Source organism: Gymnogyps californianus, chromosome 2 (genome assembly GCF_018139145.2).
Source record: "Gymnogyps californianus isolate 813 chromosome 2, ASM1813914v2, whole genome shotgun sequence".
Classification (NCBI taxonomy): domain Eukaryota; kingdom Metazoa; phylum Chordata; class Aves; order Accipitriformes; family Cathartidae; genus Gymnogyps; species Gymnogyps californianus.
In genome coordinates this window covers 149,118,235-149,141,629 of record NC_059472.1, presented here as the reverse complement: position 1 = coordinate 149,141,629, position 23,395 = coordinate 149,118,235, and the positions used below count along the sequence as shown (strand labels likewise).

Here is a 23,395-nt window from a genome sequence, read left to right as displayed (position 1 = left end):
CTTCACAGCATTTCTACACCAGCTGAGGAAGCAGTGCATGGACTTTCTGTTCTGCTTACTGGAAAAGAATATGAAAGAAGCTCTGAAAACCCTGGAGAGAAGTATTGCAAGTTGTAAAAAGCATTTATACAATATGGAAAAAACCAAAACGTCTTTCTTCCTGACATCTGTAAAGTGAAAGATGAAAAAACATATAAAACTATCCTAGAAATGCACACACTTTTTCTTTAGAACTTGAAAGGCCCACATGATTCAAAAAATAATGTATAAAAATTCCATTGGGATTTGTGGTTATTATAGTATTCTTCACACCTCATTCTACTACAGTTTATTTGCTACTTGTTCTGCAACTGCTAAGGAGTTTTGTTTTCCAGCTAGTCTCTCAGTAACTACACAATGGTCTGTAAAACACAGAAGATTCTGACTACTGAGGAAAAGAGAACGTCAACATATTTTAAAATAATCCACAACTCCATCTTTGTTTCTGTCTCCTGATCCGCACGCTTTCTATCAACTTCATTCAATTTACACTTTGATGTCTTGCTTTATCTAGTCATTATATTGGGTTTATGTGGCAATTAACAAACTTGGGTTTTCTGGGATTTTTGAAAAGAGGAAGGATCTACATTTCTATGAGTTTTGTGATATATTCCTCATGCGACTGTGAAATTACTTTTTTTTTCCCACTTACAGCATAGGGATAATACTATCTCATTTTCCCAAATACATGGTATTGCAGATGTCATGTAGCTTCAGAAACATAAAAATATGTGCCATTAATACACTGAAATAATTACTCTCCTTTGTACTACATTCCAGAGAAATACTTGGTATAATCAGTGACTTCCTTTTATACACCTTGCATATTTTTCCCATAGCGTAGTTTAGAGGTATCGTCTTTCAAAGCAAAAACTCAGCTTAACTCAGAACACCTAAAAACTTCCAAGCAAAAAATCACTGGAAAGTTCCCTAAACTGAAAATAGAGAATTATTACAAATATAGTAAAACATTCAATTGTTCTTAAGAATATTTACAGAACACAGCACATTTTATAGTCAGTTAAACTAATCATTACAGAAACAGTTTTGACATTTATATTTTCACCAAGGTGATTCATACAATGTTTTAAAATGTCAGCAAGGATATAATTTTTCAAAAACGTTATAGTTTGACTTACCGGAAAGTACAGAAGAAGTGATCCAAAAAGAATGGTTTCCAACAGCACCAGCCCTGAAGCCCTGACACTCTAGAAGAAAAAACAATACAAAATATTAGAAAGTTCTCTCTGTGTCCCATTTAGATGCTGGGTTCTTTGCAGAAGGCACCTTCACTTTTGTCAGTGTAACGCTTCCACGGTAATGCTTATTAAAGCACAGTATTAAGCTGTCTGTCATATTGGCATGCTCCACATTCTTTAATTCACAGACCCATTACAATGGTTGTGTTTTACAAAATCCAATTTAAAAAATCACTCTTTCCTATGTTAAATACTATTCAACACACATTACCTGGATACGTTTTGAAACTGCTAAAATTGCTCTCAAGTGTGAAGAATTATGGATCATGGGAATTACAGATATGCATTTAACTGTAGAATTTGTTCTGTACTATTTAAATTTCAACAAGTCCTTTGAACATTTTGACTTATTTAATATTAATGACTTGGCTTCTATAATACATATGAATAATCTACAATTTTACTGAATACAGAGTGTGCTCTTAGATTGAAAGTGCCTTTATTTTTCCTGAAATTTTGTACAAAGATGTTGATTCAGACATTAACTTGTCAGGATTGTAAAATATCATGCCATTTCCTCACTGATTCTAATGCAGTCTCTCCATCATAGTTTTCTTACATTTTAAAATAAATTTTTAAAATTAAAAAAAAAATTCTTTTTCCTAATATAAAGTGTATTCCAATAAGTTTAATGATTTATGTATAGTGCATCTGTGCCTTATCTTAAAGACAAAACATCAACACTGCTTCCCATTTCCTTAACCATTATTTGGTACCAGATATTGTTTCATACACTGTTCTGGAAGAACACAGTGCTTTCCCAACTGCAAGCAATGCAGGCAGATAGGACAGCAGAACAGGCTTTGCCAAAAATCTTTTGTAAAAACCCCTTCTTGCATCATAAAATCCTCTTGGGGGCTGGAATCAATGGTTCATGGTAATCTCTCTAATGGTTTTAGATGGGAGAAGTTTATCTTTCAGGAGTAAGGCAATCATAAAAAAAAAAATCTCTATCTGAATGGGTTTACAGACAAATTTCTGGTGCCCTGGGGTCCAGTTTCTGCTTGCAAAAGACTGGTGGAATTTTCTAGATAAAAATTCAGCTTTTCAGTGAATATATAATCTTACTCAGATTTCCTATTTCATCATTCATTTTTTCAACTGGTCACTTTTACAACATCTAATGTACTGGACATAGGTTGAAAGACATGGAGAAAATTCTCAGGAAGCCTTTTTAATGAGACAATTATGGAGCTACCTAATTTCTAGCAATGGTGAAATTTTGCAGCAAAGGTTGTCTAAAGCATGTGTATCAGCTGAGACATCATCAACATCCTACACAAGTGTCCACCTGAAAAATTATCATGAGAAGTTACTGCCAATGGGTATTCACATCAACAAAGCTTCCGTTTTAAGGAAAACACTTAATATAACAGCTCCAGGGGCATCTTGGTGCTACTGATGCTATTTTAGTCACAGTTAAAGTCTGGAGTGAGGATTATGAATGGTTTTCCACTGGTCTTAAAGTGATAATGGTGGCTATTTGGTTCAACCACTGCAAGATTTTCCCAGAAAAATCTTGGGAGCACACCTTATTTCCTTATTTTTTGGCCAGAATTTTTCATGTATTCGAGAATCATTATTATGGCTCCTCTTTTCTAGACTTTTCCAATTCTTTCACTTTTCCTTGTGGATCTTAACCTTAGACTTTCATATCAAGAGTTTCATATTAAGTATTGCAAAACTGTTCTGCTACGTCTCTTTAACATTGCACCCTGAAACTGAGACATATATATTTCTAGCAAAATTTTCATGGAACTTATATGCTTCCATGAAATGTTTCTTAAAAAGCAAAGCAAAACAAAACAAAACATCAACAAATAGCTAAAATACTGTAACCATCTTTCTGAATAGAATGCAATGCCTGCCTTAGCAATTGCTGAAACTTGAATATCGACCCACAAGTGCAGCTTATATTTACACTGGGTTCCTGCAATGCAAGGCATTTGTTTCAAGAACCCAAATTTCAGCGTTTTGGTTTTTTTTTTTTCTCTATTATTATGTTGGGTGAAGCGTAAACACAATCCCAAATGCAAAAAGCTGGGAAACTGGTAACTGAAATGCCAGTGTCAGGTTTTTTAGGTTCAAGTGATCCCATTGTTCAATGACATATCAAATTCAACTGAGTCAGTACTTTCTATCATTTATTTCTGTCAGTTGGATAGATGGGCAGCCTCACCCACTAGTCTGCAAATGTAAAGATGGTCCAGCACTCCTGTACTGCATTTCCCCATCTAACAGCCCTGCCTCACTTCATCTAGAAGGATGCTCCAAGAGAGACACTCACAAAGCATACATATCAACAGACAAAAAATTGCCCAAAACACATTGATTCTGTATTTGTGAGACACTCATTTGTTATAAGCATCCCTAAACAACAAACAAAGACCTGAAGGGATGATACTATCTTTTATGGCTGCTGTAATAAAATTGTTTATGTACCCATATTTCTGTATTCAGATGCATTCAACTTTTTCAAATGTCACTATAAAAATCAATCCATAGACAACTTTTCAAAACTGCTTTCTGCAGACACTTCTGTTCTGATCTAATATAACACCAAAAAGCTGGAAGTAAATGTTTAGATGCCAGTTATGAAGTCATTAAATGGAATACTTCCAGGTTATTTTAATTAACAAGTGACTAGACTCCCAATTATTTTATAGCTTAAATGTTTGAAGCTATGGATCATGCACACTGCTTTGACATGTATAACAGAAAGCGCAAATATTTTTATAAACTATAAATGGCAGTATGAGTTATTTCACACTTCTAATGAACACATAAATTTAGCCTGAGATGTAAATTTTGTGCACAGCAGATGAAAAAAAAAGCTTAGAAAGCTTAGAAAAGGTTAAAATCTCCTCCGATAACACAGGTTTCACACTTTGTGATGTCAAGTTCCCAGCACTATATCATAAATTTAAAAAAAGCATTATAGGACCATGCCCACAAGATTCCTTTTGTGGCCCTGACTCTGCCATAGCTGGGAGCTCCACACGTTTTGATACAGTTTTTCTTCACGACATCTTTGTAAGACAACGGTACTTTACTCATTGGGAATTAATGCAGAGGGGTCTGCCCAACAGCATACAAGTGTACTGGATTTGCGTGGCAAGGTTTTGGTAGCAGGGGGGGGCTACAGGCGTGGCTTCTGTGAGAAGCTGCTAGAAGCTTCCCCTATGTCCGATAAAGTTAATGCCAGCGGGTTCCAAGACGGACCCGCCGCTGGCCAAGGCCGAGCCCATCAGCAACAGTGGTGGCACCTCTGTGATAATATATTTAAGAAAGGGAAAAGAAGTTACAGGGGAGTTGCAGTTGCAGCCAGAGAGAGAGGAGTGAGAAGATGTGAGAGGAACAACTCCACAGACACCAAGGTCAGTGAAGAAGGAGGGGGAGGAGGTACTCCAGGCGCCGGAGCAGAGATTCCCCTGCAGCCCATGGGGAAGACCATGGTGAGGCAGGCTGTCCCCCTGCAGTCCATGGAGGTCCATGGTGGAGAAGATATCCACCTGCAGCCCGTGGAGGACCCCATGCTGGAGCAGGGGGATGCCCGAAGGAGGCTGTGACCCCATGGGAAGCCCGCGCTGGAGCAGGCTCCTGGCAGGACCTGTGGACCCGTGGCCCCGTGGAGAGAGGAGCCCATGCTGGAGCAGGTTTGCTGGCAGGACTTGTGACCCCGCGGGGGACCCACGCTGGAGCAGTCTGTTCCTGAAGGACTGCACCCCATGGATGGGACCCATGCTGGAGCAGTTCGTGAAGAACTGTAGCCCGTGGGAAGGACTCACATTGGAGAAGTTCATGAAGGACTGTCTCCTGTGGGAGGGACCCCACGCTGGAGCAGGGGAAGAGTGTGAGGAGTCTTCCCCCCAGAGGAGGAAGGAGCGGCAGAAACAACGTGTGATGAACTGACCCAAACCCCCATTCCCCGTCCCCCTGCGCCTCTCAGGCGGAAGGAGGTAGAGAAAATCGGGAGTAAAGTTAAGCCTGGGAAGAAGGGAGGGGTGGGGGGAAGATGTTTTAAGATTTGGTTTTATTTCTCATTACCCTACTCTGATTTGACGAGTAATAAATTAAACTAATTTTTCCCCAAGTCGAGCCTGGTTTGCCCGTGACGGTAATTGGTGAGTGATCTCCCTGTCCTTATCTCGACCCACGAGCCTTTCGTTTTATTTTCTCTCCCCTGTCCAGTTGAGGAGGGGGAGTGATAGAGCGGCTTTGGTGGGCACCTGGCACCCAGCCAGGGTCAACCCACCACAACAAGACACTGGCAGAGGTCAGTGAACTCACATGTCTCATAACTGATCAATTCTCAAACTACTGAAGAATCTTTTTTTTCTTATTTGATACAACGCATCTGTATATGACAGAACGGCCAAGAAAGTAGCTGAAATGGGTATCATAGAGGGAAGATGGAAATGATCTAAAAAACTGGTCTTCAAACAGCTTCTGTGTGAACATCCTTTTCTAAACAAGTCTTTTGCATCCTGATCAGTCTTTGCTTATCGAGCTTTTTTCTGGGTGCCATGATCATAAGATAACCTGCAGGGGCAAAGAACTTCAGCATTTCCAGCTCTTCTTCCAAAACAATGAATAAACCCATGATTTTCTTCTCACCTGTGTTCCGACAGGAACCATTCTCTGTGAATTCTGTCTGTGCACTTCTGTTTCCTGCCCTAAAAGAAGTGTGGCTTACAGAGCAACACTGGAATTCAAAATGAGCTTGAATCCAGGTTTTGACTGTGCTTTTATCTCAGTCTTTGACACCTGGAGAATGGGGGTTTTAACCCAACGTTTACAGATACCACAGCTCCTCTTAACAAGATTCTTCAGCAAATAGCGTAGACATTCTGGCAGAGATGAATGCCAAGCACAGCAATGAAGAAAAGCACAAGACTTCAAATAAGAAATAGTACTACCAAAGAACTATTTTTGCATAAGTGTAGAGAAAAGAAAAAAATGGGATGGAAATGGAAGTATCAGAATTCTCCCAAACTACATTTTTGAAACTCTAATTGTTAATTTTCTCTACTGCAAAGAAAAAGAGATATTTTAATAACAAAAAAGTAACATGAAAGCTTTTGGTTTAGAAAAAACACATACATTGATTTAAAAATTATACGAGACTTTTTTTCTTCCAATAACCCCCATTATAACCCAAGAGGTAAGGTCCAGGAAGTAAAGTCTTCATGCAGCACTGAGGCTTTAATAACAGGGAATAGCTAAAGAGGAGAAAACCAAAATTAAAGCAGGATGTTTTAAAATTAATTTATTAGATAAAGATATTCTATATTAGATAAACGGTATTTCCACCAGTCTCTGAGCACCAGGTTTTCCACCAAAAGTTGAATCCTCCACTGTACAGACTTTGCAAATACAGGCCCCTAAGGCATGGCTGTGGGCAGCATCACAAATACCTGACTTTATGGGAATCGGCAACATACACAGCAGTGAATATGCCCACATACCTCAGGAAAAAAGCCTTTGCTGTTTTAAGAAAACAAAGGAAAGAATGGAAACAAATGATAACCCAAAGCCTCCACCAACTGGTGTCCACCTATACTGTCTGCACAACTAAATTCTCTGATGGAATTCACAGAAATCAGGGCATTTTAGGATATAGCCCTGAAATTCCACACAGCGGGATTTTCTTCCACTTGCATGTAACGTTTGCTCAATTTCTTTTTCTCTTCCTTAACAGCTGCTTGGTTTTTTGCATCTGCCTTGCTTGTTGGCATTTATTTTGGTTTCTGCCTATTTATTTCTCTGGCTGTTCATCTTGTGTACAGTTTGTTTATTGCCGCTTCATCTGTATGCTCATTTCCCTTTCGGATTTTTATTTCTATGTTTATTTATTTGTGTCAGTAAAACTGTCTTTTCTGTTTTTCCCTGTCTCACTTAATAGTTACACATTGCTGACACCTAAGTGATAACTGCGATTTATTTTGCTTCTATCTTCATACTAACTTTCATAGTTAGCTTAGCTACCTCTACCATACATTTTCCACATTCTCTAGGTTTGTTTGCTTTTTAATTAACTGAGATCTTGGTTAAATAATAATAATAATACTATGTTTATTTATTATATATTATCTAAATATTATATATAAATTATATATTAATTTATATTAAGCATTACAAATTATTTTTACTATGCATAAGTCAAAGGAAGAAAAATAATGATTGAACTGGGCATTAACTTTAACCCAGCCTCCATCCAGAAATACTGGAATCAAACCAAAATGAAGGATTTAAATAGTACAGCACATATTACATTAAAGGTCAAGACCAGGTATGTACTGGTCTCTACCATCTTCTTCATCCTGAGCCAGCATTCTTTTAGAGAGTAGCTACCATCCTTCAGTTCTGCAGTGAACAATAAAGTCCACTAAGACAATTCCAGCAAATCTGATGCAAGTTGTCGGCCATGAGAGAAATTCAAGTGAATTGCTATCAGGTGTTTCACAGGAAGCTATCAAAAGGGCCAGCTAGCAAAATGCAAGGTAGGTTTAGGTACGTGGTAGCAAATGCAAATAATGAAGTAGTGTGAGGACACAGGACATAAAGGCCCCTGTTTGGTGGGCTTGGTAACTTCTGAATCACTGGGTATGTAATACTACACTCACACAGAAAAATCAGCATACTAGAACAGTAAAATGTCTTGCATCTGTATGTAACGTACGTCGAGAGGTGTTTATGGAAAAAGTGAGTTCAAGTAAAGTAGTGTGATGTAGGCAGTGGCACAGGACTCATAGCTGAGCACATACCCTCATGTCACACAGCCACTACAGACTGGACCAGCATTCCAACTCAAGGAGGAAGACACTAGAAATATTCACAGCAACTCCTCTCAGCCGGGATGTAGCTACTAACAGTTGTGAGATGCTATTGACTGTTTTGCATTTCAGTGACTACTCAAAGTTAAATGAGTGTTGGTGATCTAAAGTAAACTGTTAAAACTGTTCACGAAGTCAAGAAATGCTCACAGTCATTACCGGCTCAGAGGTTAGTTATCACCTCCGTGTGAGATTCAGGATTTGATTGCAACTCTGCACCCAGGTATAGGGTCAGAGTCACGGCACATGACATCACGCTACATGATGTAGCATGTTCAGTCTATAAACAAGTTCAGGAGCAGCTATACTGAAATTGCCTTTGTAGGCTTCCCCTTGGAAGACAAGACATAACAGTGGGTCATGGTAACCCCACGGCAGATTCTTTTGGTCAGTCAAGCAAGATGGTCTGATGGAGAGGAGACAGAGCCTTGGGGCAAGGGCAGGGAAAGCAAAATCAGGGTGCTGGGGTCCGAGGCATCCCTGTGAGAAAGGAGACCTTGCCGGACCTTGGTGTGGTCCAAACACATAGACAGTCAGAGGCATTTTTCTTATTAACTGTGTTTTCAATACTGAAATCTCAGTTCAGCACATACAAATATTCTGAATTAGGAAGACAAGGAAATAGAGGCTGGTTCATTACTTCTGCTCTCCTGTGAAGCAAGCATAGTGGTCTCTCCAGAGCAATTCCTTTACGGAAAGCCTCATTCACTGTTTATTAGAGAAATACAGCTATTTTCTAACTTTCTCATATATCTTTTCTCATTAATAAAAACAAACCAAAACACTATTACAGGAGGAAAGCCATTCACCATAGGTCTGTGCTGTTCTGTGAACAGCAGTCCAGCTGAGACAGAAGCACCCCTTTAACATGGAGTAAATCACTGGACTCATCCAAACCAGCAGGACTGGGGCCAATGCCTGCTTTGAAAACTGAAGACATGAACAGAAGAAGGAACAATGAAAGAGAGAGTGTGGGCCCAAGTGGAATACGTTAGATTCTTTTTATATACCTTTACTAGAAAAGGGATAAAAACCCCAACATACTACTGCAAAATACAGAAGACTGTGTGACCACTCATCTGTGCTTGAACAAAAGTAAAATGACTGAGGTGCAGCTGTTTCAATACCATGCAAGTGTTTAACATGTAGATCATCCTGATTCCATTATGAATTTGATGTCTACAGCTTTTCTAGGCAAGGAGCTAGCATGTAAGAAATATGCAGAGAGAAAACACAAATTTATTAATCAGAAAAGAACAAAAAAAGTGAGATGGAATGGGCAGGAATAATAAGCCAGAAATAATAAGGGTCCTAGGGGTCACATCTGCAAACAAACATTCATTTGCAAAGTCTTGTGACAGGAAAAATGACCAATGAAACTTGAGACTTACACAACTTTTCATAGTAATATCACCACCCTTTATTCTCTTGAATATATTAGAAAAGGAGATGTCTGGGTAGGGTGGCAGAGCAAAAATACTTACTAATCTACAGAATGGATTTGGAGAAACTGAAAGAAAATGAAGTAACACTGCATAGATAGTTAAAGCTGTAACTATGGACAAAGGTAAAACATCAACTAGCTGATTTAAAGCAATATTATTCACTACAATGGATTAAAATTATGTAAAGGAAAATTACCAGAAAAATGCTTCTAAATAAAGATTTCTTGTTCTAATCTACTTTATCCAAATGAAAGTAAATAAGGAAAGTTCCAAGTCTTGATATTCTCCAGGATACCCTAATAAAGGGAATACGAACCTTACAAACAACTAATCATCAGCTGAAAGAAGACTGAGATGCTCTTTTCTTTTCACAGTTCCTATTATCATGCATGTTTGTATCTAATCAAGAAACACTCTAATATGCCACAATGTGCATAATAAAATCTAACTAGTTTCACACGATCACTGACTCATAGAAACATTTGTTGGAAGGGACTTCTACAGGTCATTTAATCCCATCCCCTGGTCAAAGCAGGAGTACTGCCAACACTAGATCAGGTCAGCCATGGCTTTGTCTATCCAAGTCTTAAAAACCTCCAAGAATGGAGCTGGGTAACTGATGTGTTACCCAGCTGACTCTGGTCTGGCACTTCTCTGCTAGTGAGAAAGTTTTTCCTAATGCCCAGCTTAAACCTCCCAAGCCATAATTTATGACTGTTGTCCCTTGTCACTTCCATCACTTGCCATTACTAAGGAGAGTTTGGATCTGTCTTCGTAACCACCCTTGAAGTAGGCTGCTACCAGGTTGCCCCTTAGCTTCCTCTTTGTTGTCCTGTCCAAGCTTAGCTCCCTCAAGCTCTACCGGTAGGTTATATGCTCTAGTTCCCACTAGTAGTCATCCACTGGACTCTCCAGTTTCTCCACACTCTTCTTGAACCACGGAGCTCAAAACTGGACCCAGTATTTCAGGAGCAGCCTCACTAGCGCTGAGTAGAGAGGAATAACAGCTTTCCTTTGTCTGCTGGCCATCCTCCTGTTGCCCAGTGTACGGTTTTCCTGGATTGTGGTGAGAGATCACTGTTGGCTTTGTATTCAGCCTGACTCCACTGGAGCTTCCTGGTCTTCTTCAGCCGGGCTGCTACTCAGGACATTTGATTAATCAAAAGATCAGGACAAAATAAAGACTTAGACATACAACATATGAACAGATGTCTTTGTTAAGATGCTAGTACGAAGGCAAGGGGTTTTCATAGAGCTTCCTCATCCTTCTCATTCCAAGACTGCATTTCAGCCAGAGTTTTTAATCTATCTGACTACTGGTTCCAGTTTGGATCTGAGGGAGCTGGAACTGCATGTATCTGCAGCACAAAATTGGAATTTCATTCTCTATTCTTCGTATTACCTTCAGCTACTTCATAAAAAACCTGACCAAAACAAGAGGGCAGCTGCTGAAGAAAAACTGAAATGGTGACTACAAGAGCTGAGGAGCAAGCACGCGTAGTCTAACTCTCAGATGTCACTGGAGAAGAACAGGTAAAGCCAGATCATGTTCATGTCACAACACTTCAAAAGCGGGATTTCAGTGTTACTGCACTGTTTGGTTTGCTCCTGAGGCTTTCTCCATGGTAGGAAGGAACTATTCATCAGCTCCATGCATGCTATTGCCAGTCCACCTCTCACCTTAGAGCTTTACTGTAGATTGCCTGTGAAACTAATGTGGGGGTGGGAGTTCCTAGGTAGCACAGGCCAAATATCCCCCACCTTACCTTCTGTTTCCCCCTACCAATTGCCGTACCGGAGCACATTTACTTGACTAGGCCTGCAAAAAATATTGTTTGTGAAGGGCTGCTTTATGCCTTGGGATTTACTCAGTCTTCAGTCTATCTATACTATCTAGACCACATTAGTAGCCTTTGAGATAAACAGTCATTCCTTATCCCTGGATCTCAGAAAGTAATGCCATTTCTGTGGCAAATCACATTAGGAAAGGAAAGTCATACATGCCTCTTGGGCTCTGCTAAAGGGTCATAAATAAATGCTTAACAATTATTTGCATGAGGGAAATTAAAAAAAAATTTAGCCAGCCAAGTTGTATCAAGTGTAACAAAACAAAAAGCTAAAACAAGCATAGAAGATACTGCATTTCAATTCTCTGTGGTTCTAAGCAACCCAGGAAATACAGCAGCATTAATTAGCATTGAATTTCTGAATGTCATCACACAAAGTCAGTGATATGAGTGTGAAAGTATTTTCAGAGAGAAGAAAAAAGAAGAAATTAAAAGCCAAAATAAAATTAAAGTAATTCTATATCTGCTGCATTGCATATTACTGAATTAACAAAACTGTAGACTTTTGGTGTCAGTCCAGGAAGACTGCAGATTTCTCCAGGGCCACATGTCACTGTGTATTATACGAGCATGGTACCATGGAAACCTAGTGAGGGGAAAAGGTTGGCATATTTTGATTTTTTTTCACTTTCATTAAACAGTTCTGCCACTTTTACAATATAAAGAATGACCAAGTTGGGCTGTGATTTAAAGAAAATTTCCTTTTGAAAGTTGGCTTATCACCAGAATGTGAGCTTGCCTCACAGATAAACGAGGCCTACAAGAAATTATTAGAAAATAGTGAAGACAGATTTCGTCTTTGACCTCAACTTTGAATAGAACACATTCATACTTAACTAAACTGTAAAGGATATCTACCACTCAATGTATAGCTGAAAAGCACATATGGATACATGACAGAATGGTACAGAAGCAAGGAAACATAGAGAACAGATACAGGTTTGCTCTGCTGTGCTGAGCTGATGTATTTGAAGTGAATAGATAAATTACTACAAAAAACTGTCTCAAAACAAGTGAAACAAAAAGCTTAGCTAAAGGTACATGTGATGGCACTGCGTTGGCTCTCCGGTACTCCCAGGAGGAGTAGCTCTGGTGCAATCCTCATGGTGCAGCTCTGGCAGATTCATTCTACTCTACACATGACGACACAGGAGATGCGATGAGAAGTTATTGGATTGTATTCCCAAATCTGTCTCTTACTTCTCTGAAAACCCTTCCTGTTCAAATTCTTGTTTCCTGGTATACATTGTTCTTTACTTCTATCAAATGACAGAAGGGAGAGGAGATTTTGTCAAGTTGAAAATACTTGGTTTGAAGTGGAGCTAGTTGAAATGTTTTATTACCAGTTCCTTTTCTTACTAAAATATGCCTTCCCAGCAAACAAATTTTTTCAGTATGACTATATTTTTGCTTTGATTTTCATGTGCTATTTTTCTAAAGCCCATTGAACCTTTTTCCTGCCTCTTATCCCATATAACTTTTCCCAATTACAAACACATTGTTATCTTTTTCAGTGAAGAAGCTGTGTGGAAAAATTAAAGTGCTAAATTTCAGAAATTTTATTTCACTTGAAATTTACCTTTAAGAAATAGAATATAGAGATCTTTCTTTCTGTCCGTGAGGTTGAGCTACAGTGAGCAAGATGTTTGGCTTCTCTGTTAAGAGACAAAAGCTGGACCTGCCAGTTCCCAGACAGCCGCCGACATCAAGAACAGCAGAAAAGAGCGGAACTGCATGTCATTGTGGTGGTTATCTTAATACTGTTTGCACCTGGATGAGGACTACTAGGGACTAAAGAATGGGCACAAAAGCAACTGGAAGGAGTCCCCTGAAGCCACAGTTAGGTACCCTGGAATGGTGCTGTCATCATTTTTTTATTTTCTTGATAATAAATTCAGGGACTGATTAGGACTGCTACCCAGGAAAAGGGAAATTTCAAATGCCATAACAAGGCTATGCTTTCATTATACTATGGTTGTTTGACGTACAAAATTCAAGCAACTCATTCCCAGCTAACTGCAGGAAACTTCACTTCAAGGGAGAAAGGGTTGTACCTCTTTTGAAAATGTCTTTGTAAAATAATCAAGATGAAATTCTGTGTCCTGTTCAACCTCTTACCACACTGACAAATACTTTTAATGATAATTGTTCTATTTGAATAATAGCCTCCTAATAGAATATGGATTGCAAATACAGTAAATTTCATAGCAAAGGCCAATTTTCCAAAGATAGGCCTACAGTTATGTGCTGCCACTTAAGCTATATTGGCAAATTGTCAGAATTTTCTGGCATTTGCAGATTTTGTGCAGTATTCCTAAACCAAATAAATATAATCCTCATGTTTTTTCATTTCCCTTTAAAGAATACTTACACAAAGGTCAAATCTTTTTTTCTATTACTAGTTATAGCTGAGCTCAAATAGAATATAATTATTAAATTTACTTTTTACTTGGGAAAAAAATCAGGAAAACAAAGGTCAAGCAGCTATCAATCATAAATCAATTTCATTAAAAGTGCACCAGATGTCAGGGATCCAAGAAAACCCTAAATACTTTATTTTTCAATTCATGAGGCCCTTGATCCTTTCTGTTATACAAGTAATGAAACCCATTACGATATGTCACGATGAAGGTAAGGTGTTCTGCATTTTGGAACATGGGTCCTGCTGCATAGAAGTTGCACTACACCACCTACAAGACAGACACTTGAAAAAACAGTATTTGTTGGTAAAGAACCCTCACAGTGAAAATGGTTAATGACCCAGGGACATCTTTTCTTATAAGAGCAGGAATTCCTTCCTTGGGGACATACTGCTTAGATCAAGATACCTGGTTCTCGCCAAATAGTGATGAATATGTAGATGAATGAAAATCAGTAATGAGATAAATAATGCCTAAGTTCAGTTTCAGTCTATTCACATCCTTACAGTTAATTTAAAAGCCGAATATGTAAAATGACGATCATCAAAATTCTGGATCACTTCAAGTGCTTGTTTCAGTAGGTTATGCATTCAATTAATGCAGAAATGAAATGAAAGGAAGATGCAAAGGCATTATGGTCTTCAAGAATAAAATGCACTTTAATATTGATAGTTGTTTAATCAGCAAGAGATCAAACAGAATATACAAAAAATCTGATGGAATACAAAACCAAATTTCATGAGCAGGAGGTGGGGCTCAGTTAGCATGTTCCCCTGATTTAGTTTACAAATAGCTTCAGAATACCTGAACTGAATTTCAGCTTTCTTATTCAACATAGCATCACCTATTACAGAAGATAATACCACAGCTCACTAAAATAGTCTGTATAAATTGTAGTTCAATCATGTAGAAAGAAATAGTTTATGGTAAATTACAGGAGAAAAAAACAACCTGACTGCAAGGCTCAAGATTTGTAATATCTCAGAGGAAACAAACTGAGAATGATGTAAGAAGAGACGGGTTAGAATAAATCTGATAAAGATAAAAAAATCTCATTATTCACATGACTGAGAAGGCAAATGAACTATAGATGAAGATCATTATACTAATTTCAAATCAAACAAAAACTCATAATTCTGAAGATTTTAAATCCAACTCCAGTTTATTTTATTCACTTTTACTTTACAAAAGCCAAGTGGCTAAACCACTCCAAACTAACAGCTTATGATTTGATCTGAGAAATGCTGATCCCAAAAATGGTGAGATTTTTCAGCTCTTCAGAATTTATTATGCTAAGTAATCTCTCATTAAGTTTAGATCATGGATTGTACGTTTCACTGGAAATAAAAGCACATTTGCCTTTGAAAGAAATATTGCTATGTATAACTTAATTATTCTTCCTACCACTGTATTGCTGAAAGCCCCAGCCCCAGGTCAGCCTCAAGTTATTGTGGACCCTGCACAAGGAAAAAGTAAAAAAGACTGTCCTTCCTCCACAAAGTTAAGAGTTTAAGATAAGGGACAATAGATGGATAAGGACAGATGGGAAGAACAACGGAACAACAAGGCAATGTCACATATCGTAACAAGCAATCAGTAGTCCCAGCCTATCAGTATCCCACCTGTAGTCACACACTTTGTCAGCACTTGAATCTGAAGACATGATATGGAGAGCAGGGGATGCTCTCAAAAAGCCTCTACCAAGCATGAGGAAAGTATGAAGGGAACAACGGCTGCTTTTTGAAAAATGTAACAAGATGATGATGATGGAGGCTGGTGTTGACACTTCTGCATCAAAGAAATGGTATGAGAAGAGAGAGAAAAGCTCGTGTGGGAGTTCAAAAACCAAGAAGTATAGCTCATGTACGATGTCAACAGGGAGATGCAATGAGGACAACACAAAGTGGCAGGACAGAAAATTGTTTGCAGCACCATTTTGAATAGATGGGAGCAGGCCATGACTGCATTTGTCACAGCCAGCTGAAAGGACATTGCAGTAGTCAAGACACAAGATAACAAGCTGAGACAAGAATTTCAGGTCTGTAGACCAGCAGAAAACATGTATTAAAAGGGAACTCAGAAGGAGTTCAGTAAGGCTTAGACATAGCTGGAGGCAAAGTGAGCTCCAGAGTCCACAATTATGTTAGATAACAAGCAGGTTGCTACTGTAACTAAGAAAGCAGTAGCTGGGATGTCTTAGAGGGAAGCAGGAGGAGATCAAGGTTTCTTTTCAGCTACATTGATATTGATGGGAAGATGTCAGAGAAAAATGTCAAGATTTTATTCCAGAGGGAGGCACGTCTGGGACAGGGAAGGCAGAAAGCAATCTGACTGTGTTCACAGCACGAAGTCCTAAAGAAAAGCTGACAGCATAAGGCTGCTGCTTGTGAGCTATAAACTTTCAACTTTCGCCCAAAGAAATGAAGAAAGGAATGAAGAACAGGCATATGTTTTATCTGAATGATCTGTGTTCAGCTTCTACCACATGATACAGCCAAAAACACACACAAAAAGCAGCACATAAAGTTTCTCTAAGGATGCTACCCTTAAATAAAAGTTTTACAATAAAAAAAAACTCAGTAAAAAATGCAAGACTTTTCCTAGAATAAGGTTACCAATACAGTTTTATTTCTGCTATTTGAAAGTTCTCATGCTACATTTTTTTCTGATATTGTTTGTTTTCCCAGTTTCTTCATTTAAGCTATTTCTTCCTTCTCTTTGAGTGAAACTTTTTAAAAAATTTTCTCATCTTCAAATGTGCTTCTCCTTAATTATACTGGTTTTCAGTGTCAAAATAGGGTCCAGACACTGGCACACTGGAATGCAAATCCCAGCTGCATCAAAAACCACATTTCAGTCTCCAAACCTTGGCCCTGTCTATTGGCCAAATGCTTTTCCCAGAGACAAAGAGCTCATCAAGCAAATGACTGTCACTATGAAATTCTGCAAGCCTTCCCAGTTGAAAACTCCCTCCACTACAAATTGGGCTCACACTTGGAATTGTTCTTCTGAGCTTACACTTAGACCCTTAAAACAAAAAGAAAGGCCTACTTCAGACAGATGTCTGCTCTTGGAAAGAGAGGCACGCCAAAGACCTTGCGCAAGCCACCAGGGACTTTGTTATTGCTATTGATTGTACAAGGAAGGTTCACAGCAGCATACAACTCCAAGACAAATAGCAGGATAAATAAATAATGTCACTGTTATTCTGCTGACATGATAGGAAGTCCCTTCCCAGCAAATCTGTAAATGCTCATTCACAAACCCAAATGAAACTTCAGGCAAATGCAACTGTCCTGAAGTTACTGCATCAAAGAATCAGTCGGGAAAGCTTATTATGTGACAGACCATTTGGTGTACTCAGCTTCCCTACAAGGGCCACAAATAGAAGACTCAGCAAGAATCAAAGACAGAGAGTAACACACGACCAAAAATCTTAGCAGTTTGCTCAGTTTAATTTCTAGCTCTGAAACAGCTTTAGGAAAATTATTCTACGCTGTAATAGTTCTCGTTGTTGGAAAATATATGCTGAAATTCAAGGATTCAATTACCTTTATTTTACATAATTTATTTTAAAAGTGAAATCACAGTGTAATACAATTAAACTTACACATGCCTTCAAGGCTACTTGTCCTGGTTTCAGCTGGGATAGAGTTAATTTTCTTCTTAGCAGCTGTTACAGTGCTGTGTTTTGGATTTAGTGTGAGAATACTGTTGATAACGCTCTGATGTTTGAGTTCTTGCTAAGTAGCGCTTATCTTAAGCCAAGGATTTTTCAGTTTCCCATGCTCTGCCAGCAAGCAGGTGTGCAAGAAGCTGGGAGGGAGCACAGCCGGGGCAGCTGACCTGAACTAGCCAAAGGGGTATTCCATACCATGGAACGTCATGCCCAGTATATAAACGGGGGAGTTGGCCGGGAGGGGCGGATCGCGGCTCGGGCATCAGTCAGTGGGTGGTGAGCAACTGCATTGTGCATCACTTGTCTTTTCTTGGGTTTTATTTACCTTTTTTTTTGTTATATTCCTTTTCATTACAATTATTATTATTATATTATTATTATTAGTTAGTAGTATATTTTATTTTACCTTACTTATTAAACTGTTCTTATCTCAACCCATGAGTTTTACCTTTTTTTTTTCCCCTCCCTCCTCCCCATCCCACTGGGAGGGGGGAGGGGGAAGCGGCTGCGTGGTGCTTAGTTGCTGGCTGGGGTTAAACCACGACACTACTACAGCCTTGTCTCTAGTGACAGCTATCTTCCTGGCCAGCACCCTACACTGAAAGTGCACTACTATCAGCTCCATTAATTTGAACTTTGTGGCTCTATGTTGTAGAGTTTTGTGTAGTATTGGCAGAACAGAAGATGATAATGATTCATAGACTGCAAGGTCTTAAATAGCAAGACATTAAGGTTAAGAAAGTAAAGGCCATGAATCAGTCTCAACGCCAAAGTGGAGCAAACGTGTCATAGTCCATGGCTGATTCACATCACTTCGAAGGCAGTGCGTTCCCCGATAGACCATGTATGTTTTCCAGATGGGCCCTAAGGTGCTGTGTAATTCGACTTTGTGGAGACAAATGTTGGTTTAATATAAAGATATGTAGAGAAGACTGTAGCTTTTGAATCCTTAGAGCTACCGCTGAGTACTGATGAAAAGTCATTTTTAAGACCTACCCTGTCCATTAGGGGTAGACTCTGCCTAGTGAACACTGTAGATAGCCTTTTTGTGCTTCCTACTGCCCTGCTCTTCTCATTATCTCTTCTTCATGAGACTGAACTGAAATCAACCAACATATTTTATATCTAAATCTTTATTTTCTTCACACTTCAGTTCTTCTTTAGGCCTAAAGTGTCTGTAGTGGAACTAGGTTTATTTGTCTATTCACAAGTACTTAATTCCTCTAAACCATATATTAGAATGCAAATATATACAGATGTGAAACCTTTGGGCTTATGAAGTGAATGCCACAACACCCTGAAAACAGAGGGCAATACCACTGTTGCAGCCGTGCCTACCAATGCCAGCTGTCTTTGGGAACTCGAGCAGCCAGTACGCCATCTCCAATTCTCAACTGCTGCCGCAGGCTAACAGCCCCTGCACTTCCTATATTTTCAATATGGCACTCTGCAATTATTTAGGTGAGAGTTAAAAAAGTACAGCATCCCTAAAGGCAAATCTTAACTATGCAGAAAAATGGGAAAGGACATTTTATGAGTTCTGTTTTATGAATAAAGGAAATGAGCATTCCACTAAAAACAACATCACCACCAATGTCTTTAAAGCTGCACACCTCACGACTACAATAAACTTCCCTGAGAAATCACAAGAAACTAGGTTCTCACTCTAGGATATGATGAAGAAAGGGTGTATAAAGCACTGCACAGAATGTGTATGTGCTGGGTGAACTGTCAGGTATGCCCACCAGAACAGCATGTAAAGGCAGCTGCTCCCTCTGCGCAAGATCTCTTCCCTCTATCAAGTTTCCACTTCAGCTGAAATGTCAGAAATTGGTGTCTAGGGAGAAGAAAGCAGAATGTGCACCAAAGATGAAAGGCATCCAGGCATAAGCACATCAAGATGCCACTGTAGAGTTAAAAAAAAAAGAAAGGATTGGTTGATTTACATTAGCAAAAAAGGTATGTTTGCAAAGCCAGCATGCTTTAATATTTAAAGATGTATCACACATCAATAGCCTATGATTATCTCACTCTGAATTACTGCATCCCATTATGGTTGCAGTAAGGGAGAAAAGACATTCTTGATTTCTCAGTATTAGAAAGGGGAACTACAGCATTAATTTGCATGTTGCTTTTCCATCTATGTGCAGTTTTGTGCACTGTTTAAAATTGCATTGTTTAGGGACTATCTTCACAGTTTTGAAATCATATTTAGCAGAACACTTAAATGTATTTACACTAAATGGAAAAATAGGATATTGGTGGCATAGAATATCTAGCCACCCTGAACTCAAAACACTAGAAATCTGTATTCAACAGAGAGTAAAAACCATATAAAAACAGTCAGTTGCTGTTATTTGTCACAGTTCCCTCAAGAGAGGTAAAATGATTTATTCTTGTTAGCCATGTGGTCTTGTTAACTGTGAGTTTTTTCTTTGATCAGTGTACCAGATATATATTTTTCTCCTCTCATTAAAAGTATCTGTATTTCCATACTTCCAGCAGTTCTTGAATGTTCATAAATGGGGGGGTGGGGGGTGTGGAAAAGACCAGTACAATAAAAGGTCATTTAGTTATAAATTTCTAATATTTGGGATTGGAAATGGTCTTGAATAGGGCAAAGCCCTTCATTTCAATGGGCTCTATCACAGTCCTTCATCATTGTTAATGCCATACGACAACACCATTCCAAACTGCTGTTTTGAAGACTCTCCTCTAAGCATTTTTTCCATTATTTTTCAAAGCTGAAAACAACCTTTTCCAAGTGTGCTGGTTGCTGTCAATTTTACCTTGAAGTGCTGGATTTACATCCAGAGATGCTGGCCACAGATACGTTAGGAAGACAGAAAGACCAGATCCCCCAAAGGTTTCCTCCCGCGCACCCACAGTTCCCCTACCCACATTCTCATCTCTCCTTCATCACCGAAGTAGCAATTAGCTTCTTCCACACTACAGCTGAGATCAGCTTCTCTGGTCTCTTTGCCAGTAGTGGTTCTTAGCATTTCTTAAGGGCACTTACAATTCCTCACAGCAGTTGTATTCTACCCGATAGCTCCATGTTTGAGCTCGTATGCTGCTATGCAAAGGTCAGTTATTTTCAGCTCTTCTTTCTGATTCATTTGAAAAGGCAGCCTGATAAGTGATGAGCTCTTTAGGTTCTTTGCAGGTAATGTCCTTCCACGGTCTGGTACTTTTACAAAAATGTGTTTACAACACAGCTAGTTTCTTCTCTAAGGCTCTGGTAGATCTTTAGCCCTTGAAATCCTATGTTAATTTTGAAATCTAAAAAGAAGTCTGGTTTTTATTTATATTTATTTCAACATTCTCTTTCTTTACGGTGCCATATAGCTTTGCTACCCTTACACTGCATGTACTCAATACTGCAGTTGGTCACTCCCTGTTTGAGCTCTCTATTGGTTCATGTAACACTACTCACATAGATGAATTCTCCTATTTTGCTGATGCTTTTTCTTACAAAATCACTGTTCAGCTTCTCATTTTTGAGAATATTTGTTTTAGCATCTGTGATTTCTGTCCTTGCCTACCCAGCTACTTTTGTTAGCTTAGCCTCATAATTTTTGGACGTGTTTTTAGTAGTAATGTCTGCATTATCCAATCAATAATAATACCACAGTACACAGGGATGTTTGCTAGTGTTCACCTTGAGCTGATTTGTTTCTTAGTTGTTCAACTTAGAGAATGTTTTGCACCTCTGTATACAGCCATGAAGATCTGACTCCGTAGGGCTGAAAGTTGTTGTGCCAGATCCTCCCATAGTCTGTCAAAGCCTTTTGAAAACCAAAGAAATGAGGAGCCTGTTCCTTTATACACTCCTCCACAATTGCTAGGACACATATCTAGTCCATCAAAAGTGCTAAGAGCCTCAGTTGAGCCTGTGCCTTGTTTTGCATCCAGTGTCCCTTTACCTCTCTTACACTGCAGAATCCTCAACATCTCCCCAGCGGCAGTATTCAGCAAGATCACCCTCTCGGGGCAGTCTAAGAAAACTCCAACGTTTCCACTATTGAGGAAAAATGTCTTTTTCCCAGGCTTCATTGCACAACTCCCTCAGTGTCATTAAACTGGTGCTGTCAGGAGCCGTCAGCTTTTCTGATGGGATTTCATCCATTTCCATCTCCCAGGAGTTTTTCAGCCTCTTGCAGCTTGTGTTAATGCCAGGCTCAGGGTTTCCAGCTTTCACTAGTGCTTGGCATGAGGGTTGTCTAGAGTAGCTAAAGATTTCTTTGAAGTGATCTGCACATCTGCTTTCCCTTCTGTATTAGCTGTGAATAATTTTTCTTTTTTTCTTTGGCACATTTCCTCCATTTACTCTCCTGCTGAAATGCTTTGACTTTTCCTATTATAGCAGTGGCATCTGCTTTATCTGTCACATTTTTCATCTTTTTCTGTCTTTCCCTACAATGGTTTTCACTAGTGGTTTAGCTTCTGCTACTCCTTCTGTGCCTTCTTCCAAATTTTTTTTATTCTTATCATTTTGGAGTTCTCCCTTCTCTCGGCAAAGGGCCACATTTTCTGCCTGTGATTTTCTCCAGTTATGACTCTTGCAGTTTAATAACATTGCTGCTGAGCTAATCTTGGGGCTGCTGAGTCACTTTCACCTGTGTTTGACAAAGCCTTAAATGAATTCCTCAGAATCGAACTGAGCTTTCTCACAGTATCTTTCTGCAGTTCCATTTTGTACTGTTTGCCAATGCTGACTACTGCTTGAAGTCACTAATTTGCAGTTCCATTTACAGGTTGGCAATGCCAAGATTTTGGTCAGTGGTACCAGTGATAGTTTGAAGTAACTGTGTCTTGGACAAATGAGTTGAATTTTGTTTTGCCACCTATCAAACAGGCAAGTCTATATGAGTAACTACAATGCTTTCAAGAAGAGGCATGAAATCTAACTTAATGACTCTTTGCCAAGAGAACAAAAGAATGGCTTTCTGATTCAGTCTCTAGTGTCCTACCTCAGGTCATGGCCTGTGCTGCATTATTAAAGAAGGAGACCAGTAGAGAGTGATCCTTCCTGGCCTATCCCCCCAGTTTCCAACAATAAAAATTATGGACTTCCTGTACCAGATGTTGCACCAAAACCACTGTGTTTAAACAGCCAATAATGGAAATATCCTTCACGATTCCTTCTAAACTCTAGTTGAATTGATTTATACTTTGGGATCCATGATATTCTTTGCCAATGAGTGACATAAAGCAATTAAAAGTCGTGTAAAACACCTACTTGACTTTTTTAACCACTTGAGAGATCCCTTGAACACCCTCTAGTGATATCTTAAGAGGAACCATGAATATTTGTTCACATGTCAACATCTCCTTGTCTTACCATATTTCCTGCACTGTCTTTTCCTCTGTCATCTCTTGGTTACCTACAAGAAGTGTAGTTCACCTAGTCTCTTGAGATCATAATTTTTAAGAGCTTTTGGTGGCAGACCTTGGAAAAAGTACTCTCATATCCACATGCTCATAATCCACCTTCACAGAGCTATAAAAACATTTGTAGGGCATCACATTCTCACAAAAGCCCACTTCCCACACTTATCCACAGACCTAGTAGCTCCATTTTTTATTGCCATTTCTATGAATTTGCAAGCGTGTAAGTTGGACCTACTGCTCTTTAGTTCTTGTCACCATTATGGGAAGTCTTTATAAACACAGATGTCACATTTCCTATCTTCCATTCCTCCTCTACTGCTATTAATGTAAGCAGTAGCTTACTCCACAGTAAATAATTCAGCAGTTTTGTAGAGGAGTTCTTTCAGAAGTCTGAAGAGGATTCTTTAGAGGAACCTTTAGAAGTTCTAAAAGAAGAGACTTAAAACTTCAGAGACTTCTAAAAGTTCCTCTAAAGA

General features: G+C 39.0%; 1 protein-coding gene across 1 annotated transcript in view; it reads right to left on the bottom strand.

The window, feature by feature from the left end:
- Positions 1-23,395, bottom strand: part of GPR158 (G protein-coupled receptor 158) — a 207,345-nt gene that overhangs the window by 85,527 nt on the left and 98,423 nt on the right. The window contains exon 5 of the mRNA XM_050891873.1: positions 1,179-1,247. Within this exon, the coding sequence (XP_050747830.1) occupies positions 1,179-1,247 (69 nt within the window). The remainder of the gene's footprint in view (positions 1-1,178; positions 1,248-23,395) is intronic.